Below are 12,283 nucleotides of genomic sequence, written 5' to 3'. Positions count from 1 at the left end.
GCGACCGTTCACCTCTCTGTGTGAGAAGGGATTCACTCAGTCATCCCACCTGTTGACACACCAGCAAATTCACATGGGACTGCAGGGGTTGGATTCTGCTGCTAATCACATCCAAAAGGAAAGAATTGCATTTATATAGCACCCGCTACCTCAGGACATCCCAATGCGCTTTGCAGCAAATGCAGTCTTGAAATCTCGTCTCTGTTGTAATGTAGCAAACACAGCAGACATTTTTGTGCACAGCAAGCTCCCACAAACAGGAATGTGATAACGACCAGATAATCTGTTTCTATAGATATGTAAAGAGAAAAACGTTAGTAAAGACAAACGTAGGTCCCCTGCAGTCAGAATCAGGGGAAGTCATAACGGGGAACAAAGAAATGGCAGATCAATTGAACAAGTACTTTGGTTCGGTATTCACTGAGGAGGACACAAACAACCTTCCGGATATAAAAGGGTTCGGAGGGTCTAGTAAGGAGGAGGAACTGAGGGAAATCCTTATTAGTCGGGAAATTGTTTTGGGGAAATTGATGGGATTGAAGGCCGATAAATCCCCAGGGCCTGATGGACTGCATCCCAGAGTACTTAAGGAGGTGGCCTTGGAAATAGTGGATGCATTGACAATCATTTTCCAACATTCTATTGACTCTGGATCAGTTCCTATGGAATGGAGGGTAGCCAATGTAACCCCACTTTTTAAAAAAGGAGGGAGAGAGAAAACAGGGAATTATAGACCGGTCAGCCTGACATCGGTAGTGGGTAAAATGATGGAATCAATTATTAAGGATGTCATAGCAGCGCATTTGGAAAGGTGTCACATGATAGGTCCAAATCAGCATGGATTTGTGAAAGGGAAATCATGCTTGACAAATCTTCTGGAATTTTTTGAGGATGTTTCCAGTAGAGTGGACAAAGGAGAACCAGTTGATGTGGTATATTTGGACTTTCAGAATGCTTTCGACAAGGTTCCACACAAGAGGTTAATGTGCAAAGTTAAAGCACATGGGATTGGGGGTAGTGTGCTGACATGGATTGAGAACTGGTTGTCAGACAGGAAGCAAAGAGTAGGAGTAAATGGGGACTTTTCAGAATGGCAGGCAGTGACTAGTGGGGTACCGCAAGGTTCTGTGCTGGGGCCCCAGCTGTTTACACTGTACATTAATGATTTAGACAAGGGGATTAAATGTAGTATCTCCAAATTTGCGGATGACACTAAGTTGGGTGGCAGTGTGAGCTGCGAGGAGGATGCTATGAGGCTGCAGAGCGACTTGGATAGGTTAGGTGAGTGGGCAAATGCATGGCAGATGAAGTATAATGTGGATAAATGTGAGGTTATCCACTTTGGTGGTAAAAACAGAGAGACAGACTATTATCTGAATGGTGACAGATTAGGAAAAGGGGAGGTGCAAAGAGACCTGGGTGTCATGGTACATCAGTCATTGAAGGTTGGCATGCAGTTACAGCAGGCGGTTAAGAAAGCAAATGGCATGTTGGCCTTCATAGCGAGGGGATTTGAGTACAGGGGCAGGGAGGTGTTGCTACAATTGTACAGGGCCTTGGTGAGGCCACACCTGGAGTATTGTGTACAGTTTTGGTCTCCTAACCTGAGGAAGGACATTCTTGCTATTGAGGGAGTGCAGCGAAGGTCCACCAGACTGATTCCCGGGATGGCGGGACTAACCTATCAAGAAAGACTGGATCAACTGGGCTTGTATTCACTGGAGTTCAGAAGAATGAGAGGGGACCTCATAGAAACGTTTAAAATTCTGACGGGGTTAGACAGGTTAGATGCAGGAAGAATGTTCCCAATGTTGGGGAAGTCCAGAACCAGGGGACACAGTCTAAGGATAAGGGGGAAGCCATTTAGGACCGAGATGAGGAGGAATTTCTTCACCCAGAGAGTGGTGAACCTGTGGAATTCTCTACCACAGAAAGTTGTTGAGGCCAATTCACTAAATATATTCAAAAAGGAGTTAGATGAAGTCCTTACTACTAGGGGAATCAAGGGGTATGGTGAGAAAGCAGGAATGGGGTACTGAAGTTGCATGTTCAGCCATGAACTCATTGATTGGCGGTGCAGGCTAGAAGGGCCGAATGGCCTACTCCTGCACCTATTTTCTATGTTTCTATGTTTCTATCCAGAACTGAACTATGTTTATTCTGGCAGTTGTGCTTTGTTTCTGATGTTAGTGGCTCGAATAACTGGGCTGTGGTTTAATTTTCTGCATATTTGTCAAATAAATTAGCTTGATGTCAAATCACACAATGTGTCGAGCCCTTGAAGTCTCCAAAATAAGAGGAGACTAATTGATGTCCTGTTACCGACTGTTCCATTTTTGGGCTTTTTCTCTAACTCTAGATCATTTCAGTTCTCAGACCTTCGGTTACTCTCTTGGCCAGCTCCCTATGCCTCCCAGAGTGCCTCTCCTAGCCTTGGTATCCAGGGTAGGTCTCGGTAACGCGCCCGGGATCACCGGTAACCCAGACTGTTAATCACTTTCAGCTACTGGACTTAGCGTGCGCCCATCAGCATCTCTCACCTTCGCAGTGTGAATAGAGCATCACGCCTGCAAACCTGGTTTAAAATTTAAATTTGTCATGTTTGTAATCTCACATAACTGTAACCTTCATGTAACAACACTGTACACTGTATACACCTGAGAAATGCACACTTTGACCACAGGGGATGAACTTGTGGGAGACACTCCTCACCTGGTCATCCAGGTATATAAAGGGAGGTCCCACGCAGGGTCATCACTTCTTGGTTTTGTGAATAAAGATACAGGTCACAGAGTGACTTTGTCTCCGGTATGTGCCTCGTGTTGATTTGCTGTAGTGTGTAAGGACACAACATTTGGCGACGAGAAACGGGAATCAACGACTCAAGAGAATGGCCACCAGTAGCACGGAGGAACAGTAATGTGTTGGTGAGGACTGGGACAATTTCGTTGAGAGGCTCCAGCAGAGCTTTGTCACAAAGGACTGGCTGGGAGCGGCAGCAGCTGACAAGCGAAGGGCACATTTACAGACCAGCTCTGGACCTAAGACGTAGGCGCTGATGAAACACCTGCTCGCACCCGAGAAGCCGGCGGACAAGACCTTCGAGGAGCTCAGCAAACTGATCGGTGAGCACCTCAAACCGGCGAGCAGTATACACATGGCTCGACACAGATTCTATACGCACTGACGTCGGGAAGGGCAGAGCATACTGGACTTCGTTGTGGACCTTCGGCGCTTGGCCAGCCTCTGTAAGTTCACAGACGCCTACAGGGGGGGGAGATGTTACGGGATTTCTTCATTGAGGGCATTGGTCATGCCGAGATTTTTAGGAAGCTAATTGAGACCAAGGACTTGACCTTGGAAGCAGCAGCGTTGATGGCTCAAACCTTCATGGCGGGGGAGGAGGAAACTAAGATCATCAACGCGAGCAACTCTGCTCCCAACGTGGTGATGGAGCAGGGAGTTAACATGGTAAACACGACTCAGAACCCCGCAGGCAGGCAAGGGCAATTCGATACCAACCAGGCAGTAACAGACTCTAGGGTGGGTCCACAACAAAGACAATGGCAGGTTGAACAGACAATGGCAGGTTGAACGGACATTTACACCATCATAAGGGACAATACGTTCCAGGATGGGACCATTGACACCCACAAACAGAGTGCTCAAGAGTAATCAAAGAGACAATCAGAGAGGAATGCCTGGTAATAGATTTTTTGTTCACAACAATCTCAGCTCATGTTGGAGGTGCGGGGGCAAACATGCTGTGAAGACCTGCCGGTTTCAACAATTCATCTGCAGAAATTGTAACTTGAGTGGACATTTAGCCAGGATGTGCAGGAAGCCCGCAGAGGGGCTGGTTTACGAAGTGGATGAACCACAAGAGGTGTCTGCAAGGCAGGGGTATGCCTGGGACACAGCAATGGATGCTGAAGTTCAGCGGGTCCAGGTGGCAAACATCCACAGCTCATACACAAAAACGCCACCTATGATGATGAGAGTACTGTTAAACGGCATCCCGGTACGCATGGAGCTGGACACAGGGGCCAGCCAGTCACTTATGAGTGGCCACTCAGAGCTAGCAGACCCAAACGAGAACGCATTGACACGCAATTACGGATGTACACCAAAGAGATCATCCCAGTGCTAGGCAGTGCAATGTTGGTGGTCACACATAATGGATCTCAGAACCGGCTGCCACTCTGGATTGTCCCGGGAAATGGTACCGCGTTTTTGGGGAGGAGCTGGCTAGCCGAGATGAACTGGAAATGGGGGGATGTGCATGCCATTTCATCTGTGGAGCGAAGCTCATGCTCACAGGTCCTACTAAAGTTCGAGTCATTATTTCAACCTGGTGTCGGGACTTTCAAAGGCACCAAAGTAGTGATACGCATCATCCTGGATGCCACACCAGTGCACCATAAAGCCAGAGCGGTGCCGTATGTGATGCGGGAGAAAATTGAGAATGAGTTTGACAGGTTGCTAAGAGAGGGCATAATTTCGCCCATTGAATTCAGCGACTGGGAAAGCCCCATCGTCCCTGTTCTAAAAACGGATGGCTCGGTCAGGATCTGTGGCGACTACAACGCCACTATCAACCGAGTGTCCCTTCAGGATCAATACCCGCTTCCGAGAGTGGAGGATCTTTTTGCCACACTGGCAGGTGGCAAGCTGTTCACCAAGTTGGACCTCACTTCAGCCTACAGGACCCAGGAACTGGCCGAAGAATCCAAGCTACTGACCACCATCACCACGCACAAGGGGCTGTTTGTCCACAACAGGTGTCCGTTTGGCATTCGTTCAGCAGTCGCTATCTTTCAAAGGAACATGGAAAGCCTGCTAAAATCCATCCCCGGAACAATCGTATTTCAGGACAACATCCTTATCATGGGTCGAGACACCGAGGAACACCTCCACAACCTGGAGGAGGTGCAACGCCGACTGGAACGGGTAGGCCTGCGACTAAAGAAGTCCAGGTGTGTGTTTTTGGCCCCAGAGGTCGAGTTTTTGGGCAGGAGGGTTGCCGCAGACGGAATCCGGCCCACCGAATCCAAAACGGAGGCGATCCGTCGCGCGCCCAGGCCCGGCAACACATCAGAGTTGCGTTCATTTCTGGGACTATTGAACTATTTCGAGAGCTTTCTACCGAACTTAAGTACATTGCTGGAGCTGCTACATGTGCTCCTGCATAAGGGTTGCAATTGGTTTTGGGGGGACTGTCAGGAATGGGCTTTCAATCGGGCATGGAACCTGCTTTGTTCTAAAGTTATTGACCCTGTACGACCCCTATAGAAAGAAATTGGTTTTGACATGCGATGCATCATCCTATGGGGTTGGGTGCGTGTTGCAGCAGAGTAATGATGAGGGCCAACTCCAAACTGTGCCTCTCCCAAGCAGAAAGGGGGTATGGGATGGTTGAAAAGCAAGCACTCGCATATGTCTACGGGGTGAAAAAGATGTACCAGTACCTTTTTGGCAGAAGGTTCGAGTTAGAAACAGACCACAAGCCATTAACATCCCTGTTGTCCAACAGCAAAGCTGTCAATGCCAATGCATCAGCTCGCATACAGCGATGGGCTCTCACGCTGGCTGCATATGACAACACCATACGGCACCGGCCAGGCACCGACAATTGCGCTGACGCGCTCAGCAGGCTTCCACTGGCCACCACTGAGGGGGCAGCGGAGCAAAGTGTGGAGATGGTCATTGCTGTCGATGCCTTTGACAGCACAGGCTCCCCATCACAGCCCACCAGATCAAAACCTGGTCAAACAGATCCCCTCCTATCTCTGATTAAGAAATGTGTCCTGACTGGGGATTGGAAAGCCTGCACACGGAGCATGCCCTGAAGAACATAAGAACATAAGAATTAGGAACAGGAGTAGGCCATCTAGCCCCTCGAGCCTGCTCCGCCATTCAAAAATATCATGGCTGATCTGGCCGTGGACTCAGCTCCACTTACCCACCCGCTCCCCATAACCCTTAATTCCCTTATTGGTTAAAAATTTATCTATCTGTGATTTGAATACATTCAATGAGCTAGCCTCAACTGCTTCCTTGAGCAGAGAATTCCACAGATTCACAACTCTGGGAGAAGAAATTCCTTCTCAACTCAGTTTTAAATTGGCTCCCCCGTATTTTGAGGCTGTGCCCCCTAGTTCTAGTCTCCCCGACCAGTGGAAACAACCTCTCGGCCTCTATCTTGTCTATCCCTTTCATTATTTTAAATGCTTCTATAAGATCACCCCTCATCCTTCTGAACTCCAAAGAGTAAAGACCCAGTCTACTCAATCTATCATCATAAGGTAACCCCCTCATCTCTGGAATCAGCCTAGTGAATCGTCTCTGTACCCCCTCCAAGGCTAGTATATCTTTCCTTAAGTAAGGTGACCAAAACTGCACGCAGTACTCCAGGTGCGGCCTCACCAATACCCTATACAGTTGCAGCAGGACCTCCATGCTTTTGTACTCCATCCCTCTCGCAATGAAGGCCAACATTCCATTCGCCTTCCTGATTACCTGCTGCACCTGCAAACGAACTTTTTGGGATTATGCACAAGGACCCCAGGTCCCTCTGCACCGCAGCATGTTGTAATTTCTCCCCATTCAAATAATACTCCCTTTTTCTGTTTTTTTTTCCAAGGTGGATGAATTCATATTTTCCGACATTGTATTCCATCTGCCAAACCTTAGCCCATTCGCTTAACCTATCTAAATCTCTTTGCAGCCTCTCTATGTCCTCTACACAACCCGCTTTCCCTCTAATCTTTGTGTCATCTGCAAATTTTGTTACACTACACTCTGTCCCCTCTTCCAGGTCATCTATGTATATTGTAAACATTTGTGGTCCCAGCACCGATCCCTGTGGCACACCACTAACCACCGATTTCCAACCCGAAAAGGACCCATTTATCCCGACACTCTGCTTTCTGTTAGCCAGCCAATTCTCTATCCATCCTAATACATTTCCTCTGACGCCGCGTACCTTTATCTTCTGCAGTACCCTTTTGTGTGGCACCTTATCAAATGCCTTTTGGAAATCTAAATACACCACATCCATCGGTACACCTCTATCCACCATGCTCGTTATATCCTCAAAGAATTCCAGTAAATTAGTTCAACGTGATTTCCCCTTCATGAATCCATGATGTGTCTGCCTAATTGCACTATTCCTATCTAGATGTCCCGCTATTTCTTCCTTAATGATAGCTTCAAGCATTTTCCCCACTACAGATGTTAAACTAACCGGCCTATAGTTACCTGCCTTTTGTCTGCCCCCTTTTTTAAACAGAGGCGTTACATTAGCTGCTTTCCAATCCGCTGGTACCTCCCCAGAGTCCAGAGAATTTTGGTAGATTATAACGAATGCATCTGCTATAACTTCCGCCATCTCTTTTAATACCCTGGGATGCATTTCATCAGGACCAGGGGACTTGTCTACCTTGAGTCGATTAGTCTGTCCAGCACTACCTCCCTAGTGATAGTGATTATCTCAAGGTCCTCCCTTCCCACATTCCCGTGACCAGCAATTTTTGGCATGGTTTTTGTGTCTTCCACTGTGAAGACCGAAGCAAAATAATTGTTTAAGGTCTCAGCCATTTCCACATTTCCCATTATTAAATCCCCCTTCTCATCTTCTAAGGGACCAACATTTACTTTAGTCACTCTCTTCCGTTTTATATATCGGTAAAAGCTTTTACTATCTGTTTTTATGTTTTGCGCAAGTTTACTTTCGTAATCTATCTTTCCTTTCTTTATTGCTTTCTTAGTCATTCTTTGCTGTCATTTAAAATTTTCCCAATCTTCGAGATTCCCACTTACCTTGGCCACCTTATACGCATTGGTTTTAAATTTGATACTCTCCTTTATTTCCTTGGTTATCCAATGGCTGGTTATCCCTTCTCTTACCGCCCTTCTTTTTCACTAGAATATATTTTTGTTGAGCACTATGAAAGAGCTCCTTAAAAGTCCTCCACTGTTCCTCAATTGTGCCACCGTTTAGTCTGTGTTCCCAGTCTACTTTAGCTAACTCAGCCCTCATCCCACTATAGTCCCCTTTGTTTAAGCATAGTACGCTCGTTTGAGACACTACTTCCTCAGCCTCAATCTGTATTACAAATTCAACCATACTGTGATCACTCATTCCGAGAGGATCTTTTACTAGGAGATCGTTTAATATTCCTGTCTCATTATACAGGACCAGATCTAAGATAGCTTGCTCCCTTGTAGATTCTGTAACATACTGTTCTAAGAAACAATCCCGTATGCATTCTATGAATTCCTCCTCCAGGCTACCCCGTGCGATTTGATTTGACCAATCGATATGGTCAGCCCGTTTCACAGACGGATGGATGAACTCTCCATTCAGGCCGCCGGGTAGTCATGCTCCAGAGGGGTAGGGAAGCATTTATCAGGGAACTCCATAGCGAGCACCCAGGCATCGTGCTTATGAAGGCCATTGCCCGGTCACATGTATGGTGACCGGGAATTGATGCAGACCTGGAACACTGTGTTTGCAGCTGCACGACGTGTGCCCAGCTGGGCAATGCCCCCACGGAGGCCCCACTCATCCTGTCCCCCTCGCCCACCAAGCCATGGTCATGTATTCACATAGAGTACGCGGGCCCGTTCATGGGAAAAATGTTCCTCATTGTTGTTGAATGGTACCCGAAATGGATCGAGTGCATCATATTGAATTCGTGCACAACATCCACCACAGTGGAGAGTCTGCGTGCGATCTTTGCGACCCACGGCTTGCCGGACATCCTAGTTAGTGACAACGGCCCGTGCTTCACTAGCTATGAATTCTGAGAGTTTATGCCAGGTAATAGCATCAAACATGTCAGAACAGCGCCGTTCAAGCCGGCTTCCAATGGCCAGGCGAAACGTGCGGTCCAAATCATAAAGCAAGGCATGCTCCGGATTCAAGGACCCTCACTTCAATACCATCCATCACGCCTCCTGCTGGCCTACAGGTCCCGACCGCACTCGCTCGCAGGAATCCCGCCAGCAGAACTACTCATGAAACGTACACTAAAAACTCGGCTGTCCCTCATTCATCCAGTCTTGTCAGACATTGTTGAGTGCAAGCGCCAGTCCCAAAATGAGTGCTACGACCGTAACTCGAAGGGGAGATGGATAGAAATCGATGACCCTTTTTTTTTTCATAATCATGCTGTGGGGCCCAAGTGGCTCGAGGGTACTGTAATTAGTAAAGAGGGGAATAGGGTCATAGTGGTCAGCATCAACAATGGGCAGATATGTCACAAGCATCTGGACCAAGTAAAAAAAGCTTCAGCATGGACATTGAGGAATCTGAGGAAAATCATGAGATGCTGCCCACACCACCGCCAGTGAACGAGCAACAAGAACCGTCAGCAGCATGCACAGTCCCTGCAGCCAGCCCGGATGAGCCGGAATCACCACAGGTGACAGAGACGCAGGCCAAGGCTCAACAACCAGAGCCCCAACTGCGGCGCTCTACGAGAGAGCATCGACCGCTTGAAGGACTCAATCTTTGACCCAAAGGCGTTGGGAGGAGGTGATGTCATGTTTGTAACCTCACATAACTGTAACTTTCATGTAATAACACTGTATACACCTGAGAAATGCACACCTTGACCACAGGGGGGTGAACTTGTGGGAGACACTCCTCAACTGGTCATCCAGGTATATAAAGGGAGGTCCCACACAGGGTCATCACTTCTTGGTCCTGTGAATAAAGGTACAGGTCACAGAGTGACCTTGTCTCCGGTATGTGCCTCGTGTTGATTTGCTGTAGTGTGTAAGGACACAACAAAATCCACTCAGAAAATAAACAGGCTCAAGTGGAGTATAAACGGCATGGACTGGTTGGGCCAAATTACCTGTTTCCGTGCCGTATAACCTACGTAATATTTAGCAAAAGATGAACAAGTAAATACATCATTGCCCATTAATCCAGTTCTATATTCACAGAGGAAAGTCTGTTATCGAACTCAAGTGGACAGAATAAAGAAAGCTCCCAACTCCTAAAACCCCTCGAATCCATTGTAAGAACATAAGAATTAGGAGCAGGGTTCAGTTCTACACTCACTGGTTCCCCTCCCTCTCCTCCTCTGAAGGTGCTGACTCTGGCTGGGTTCAGTTCTACACTCACTGGTTCCCCTCTCTCTCCTCCCCTGAAGGTGCTGACTCTGGCTGGGTTGAGTTCTACACTCACTGGTTCCCCACCTTTTGTGAGGTGCTTTGGGAACTTTATGGCCCCTTGAGCCTGCTCCAACATTCAATAAGATCATGGCTGATCTTTGATCTCAACTCCACTTTCCTGCCCAATCTCCATATCTCTTGATTCCCTTAGAGTCTAAAAATCTATCTATTTTTGTCTTGAACAACTGAACATCCACAGCCTTCTGGGGTATAGAATTCCAAAGATTCACAATCCTCTGAGTGAAGAAATTCCTCTTCATCTCAGTCTAAAATGGCCAACCCTTTATCCTGAGACGATGCAACTTCATTCTAGACTCCCCAGCCAGGGGAAACATCCTAATGGCCTACTTCTGCTCCTATTTTCTGTGTTATTTATTTTATTCTCACTCTGCACACAGGAGTTGAAGTGGAACTGATAGGATAGATAGAGAGAAACTATTTCTGTTGGTTGGAGAATCTATGGTTAAGGGACATAGTCTAAATATTAGAGCTAGACCTTTCAGGACTGAAGTTCGGAAACACTTCTACACATGAAGGGTAGTAGAAGTTTGGAACTCTCTTCCGCAAACAACAGTTGATGCTAGGTTAATTGTTAATTTTAAATCTGAGATTGATAGATTTTTGTATTGAGATATATGGAGTTAGGTCACAGATCCATCATTAATCATGCAAACTTACAGCACGGCAGGCCGTTTGTGCCTGTGCTGGCTCTTTGAAAGATAAGTCATGCTTAGTCCCACACACCACTTGTCGGTGACCCTGCAAGGTCCTGCTCCAAAAGCACCTGTCCAATTCACCGTTAACATTGGTAATCGAATCAGCTCCCACCACCTTTTCAGGTTCAGCGTTCCAGATCCCCACAACTCCCGGCTGGTACAGAAATTGTTGAACTCGATGTTGAGTCTGGAAGGCTGTAAAGTGCCTAAGCAAAAGATGAGGTGCTGCTCCTCGAGCTTACGATGAGCTTCATTGGAACAGTGTAGGAGGCCGAGGATAGAAAGGTCGGAGTGAGAGTGGTACGGAGAATTAAAATGGCAAGCGGCCAGAAGCTCAGGGTCACACTTGCGGACTGAACGGAGGTGCTCCGCAAAGCGGTCACCCAATCTACGCTTGGTCTTCCCAATGTAGAGGAGACCATATCGTGAGCAGCGAATAAAGTATACTAAACTGAAAGTACAAGTAAATCACTGTTTGGTTCCATCCCAAGAAACCTTTGGAATGACTCAAAAGGAGTGACTTTATTTGAAGAGTAAAGCAAACAGATTGCCACAATATTAATCTCCAGCCCAGTTACAGGGATTATTAACAGCAGCAGAAACGAACCCCAACTGTCAGAATGAACATGGTTCAGCCCTGAATGTGATTAACAGCAGCAATAACAGCAGAATCCAACCCCTGCAGTCACTGGTGAACTCGTTGGTGTCTCAGCAGGTAGGATGACAGAGTGAATCCCTTCCCACACACTGAGCAGGTGAACAGCCTCTCCTCGGTGTGACTGCGTCGATGAGTTTCGAGCTGGGATGAGGAACTGAATCCCTTCCCACAGTCCCCACATTTCCACGGTTTCTACATGGTGTGGGTGTCCTTGTGTGTCTCCAGGTTGGACGATTGGTTGAAGCCTCGTCCACACACAGAACACGTGTACGGTTTCTCCCTGCTGTGAATGGTGCGATGTTTATTCAGGCTGTGTAACTGGTTAAAGCTCTTTCCACAGTCAGTGCACTGGAACACTCTCACTCGGGTGTGTGTTTCTCGGGGCTTATCCAGTCACATTGATTATTGAAATCTTTGCCCACACACAGAACAGGCAAACATTTCTCCTTCCACATTGAAAGGCCGATGATATTCAGGTAAAGATGAATGGATTGATTCTGTCAGATCTTGATGTGATGTTTGATTTGAGTTTCCCGTCTGCAAATCCTCTTCCAATACCCTGTAAAAGGAGTTTACAAAGAATAGGGTAGAAATTCAGAACAGACAATCTATAAGTCCCAACAAAAGCAATGGGAACCTACCCAACTGAACCAGAATGTTGTTCCCAGCCTGTACCCTGAGGTGCCACCGGTCGTGGAAGGCATTAAGTGAACAGGTGAAC

The 12,283-nt window shown here is 47.2% G+C and overlaps 1 protein-coding gene across 1 annotated transcript in view; it reads left to right on the top strand.

Annotated features, from left to right (window-relative positions):
- The window catches only part of LOC139232773 (zinc finger protein 850-like), an 81,486-nt gene that overhangs the window by 48,010 nt on the left and 21,193 nt on the right, over nucleotides 1-12,283 (top strand). The window contains exon 3 of the mRNA XM_070863273.1: nucleotides 2,370-2,445. Coding sequence (XP_070719374.1) covers nucleotides 2,370-2,445 — 76 coding nt within the window. The remainder of the gene's footprint in view (nucleotides 1-2,369; nucleotides 2,446-12,283) is intronic.

Source organism: Pristiophorus japonicus, chromosome 20, assembly GCF_044704955.1.
Source record: "Pristiophorus japonicus isolate sPriJap1 chromosome 20, sPriJap1.hap1, whole genome shotgun sequence".
Classification (NCBI taxonomy): domain Eukaryota; kingdom Metazoa; phylum Chordata; class Chondrichthyes; family Pristiophoridae; genus Pristiophorus; species Pristiophorus japonicus.
The sequence above is the reverse complement of the archived record's forward strand: the minus strand, read 5'-3'. Positions and strand labels throughout refer to the sequence as shown.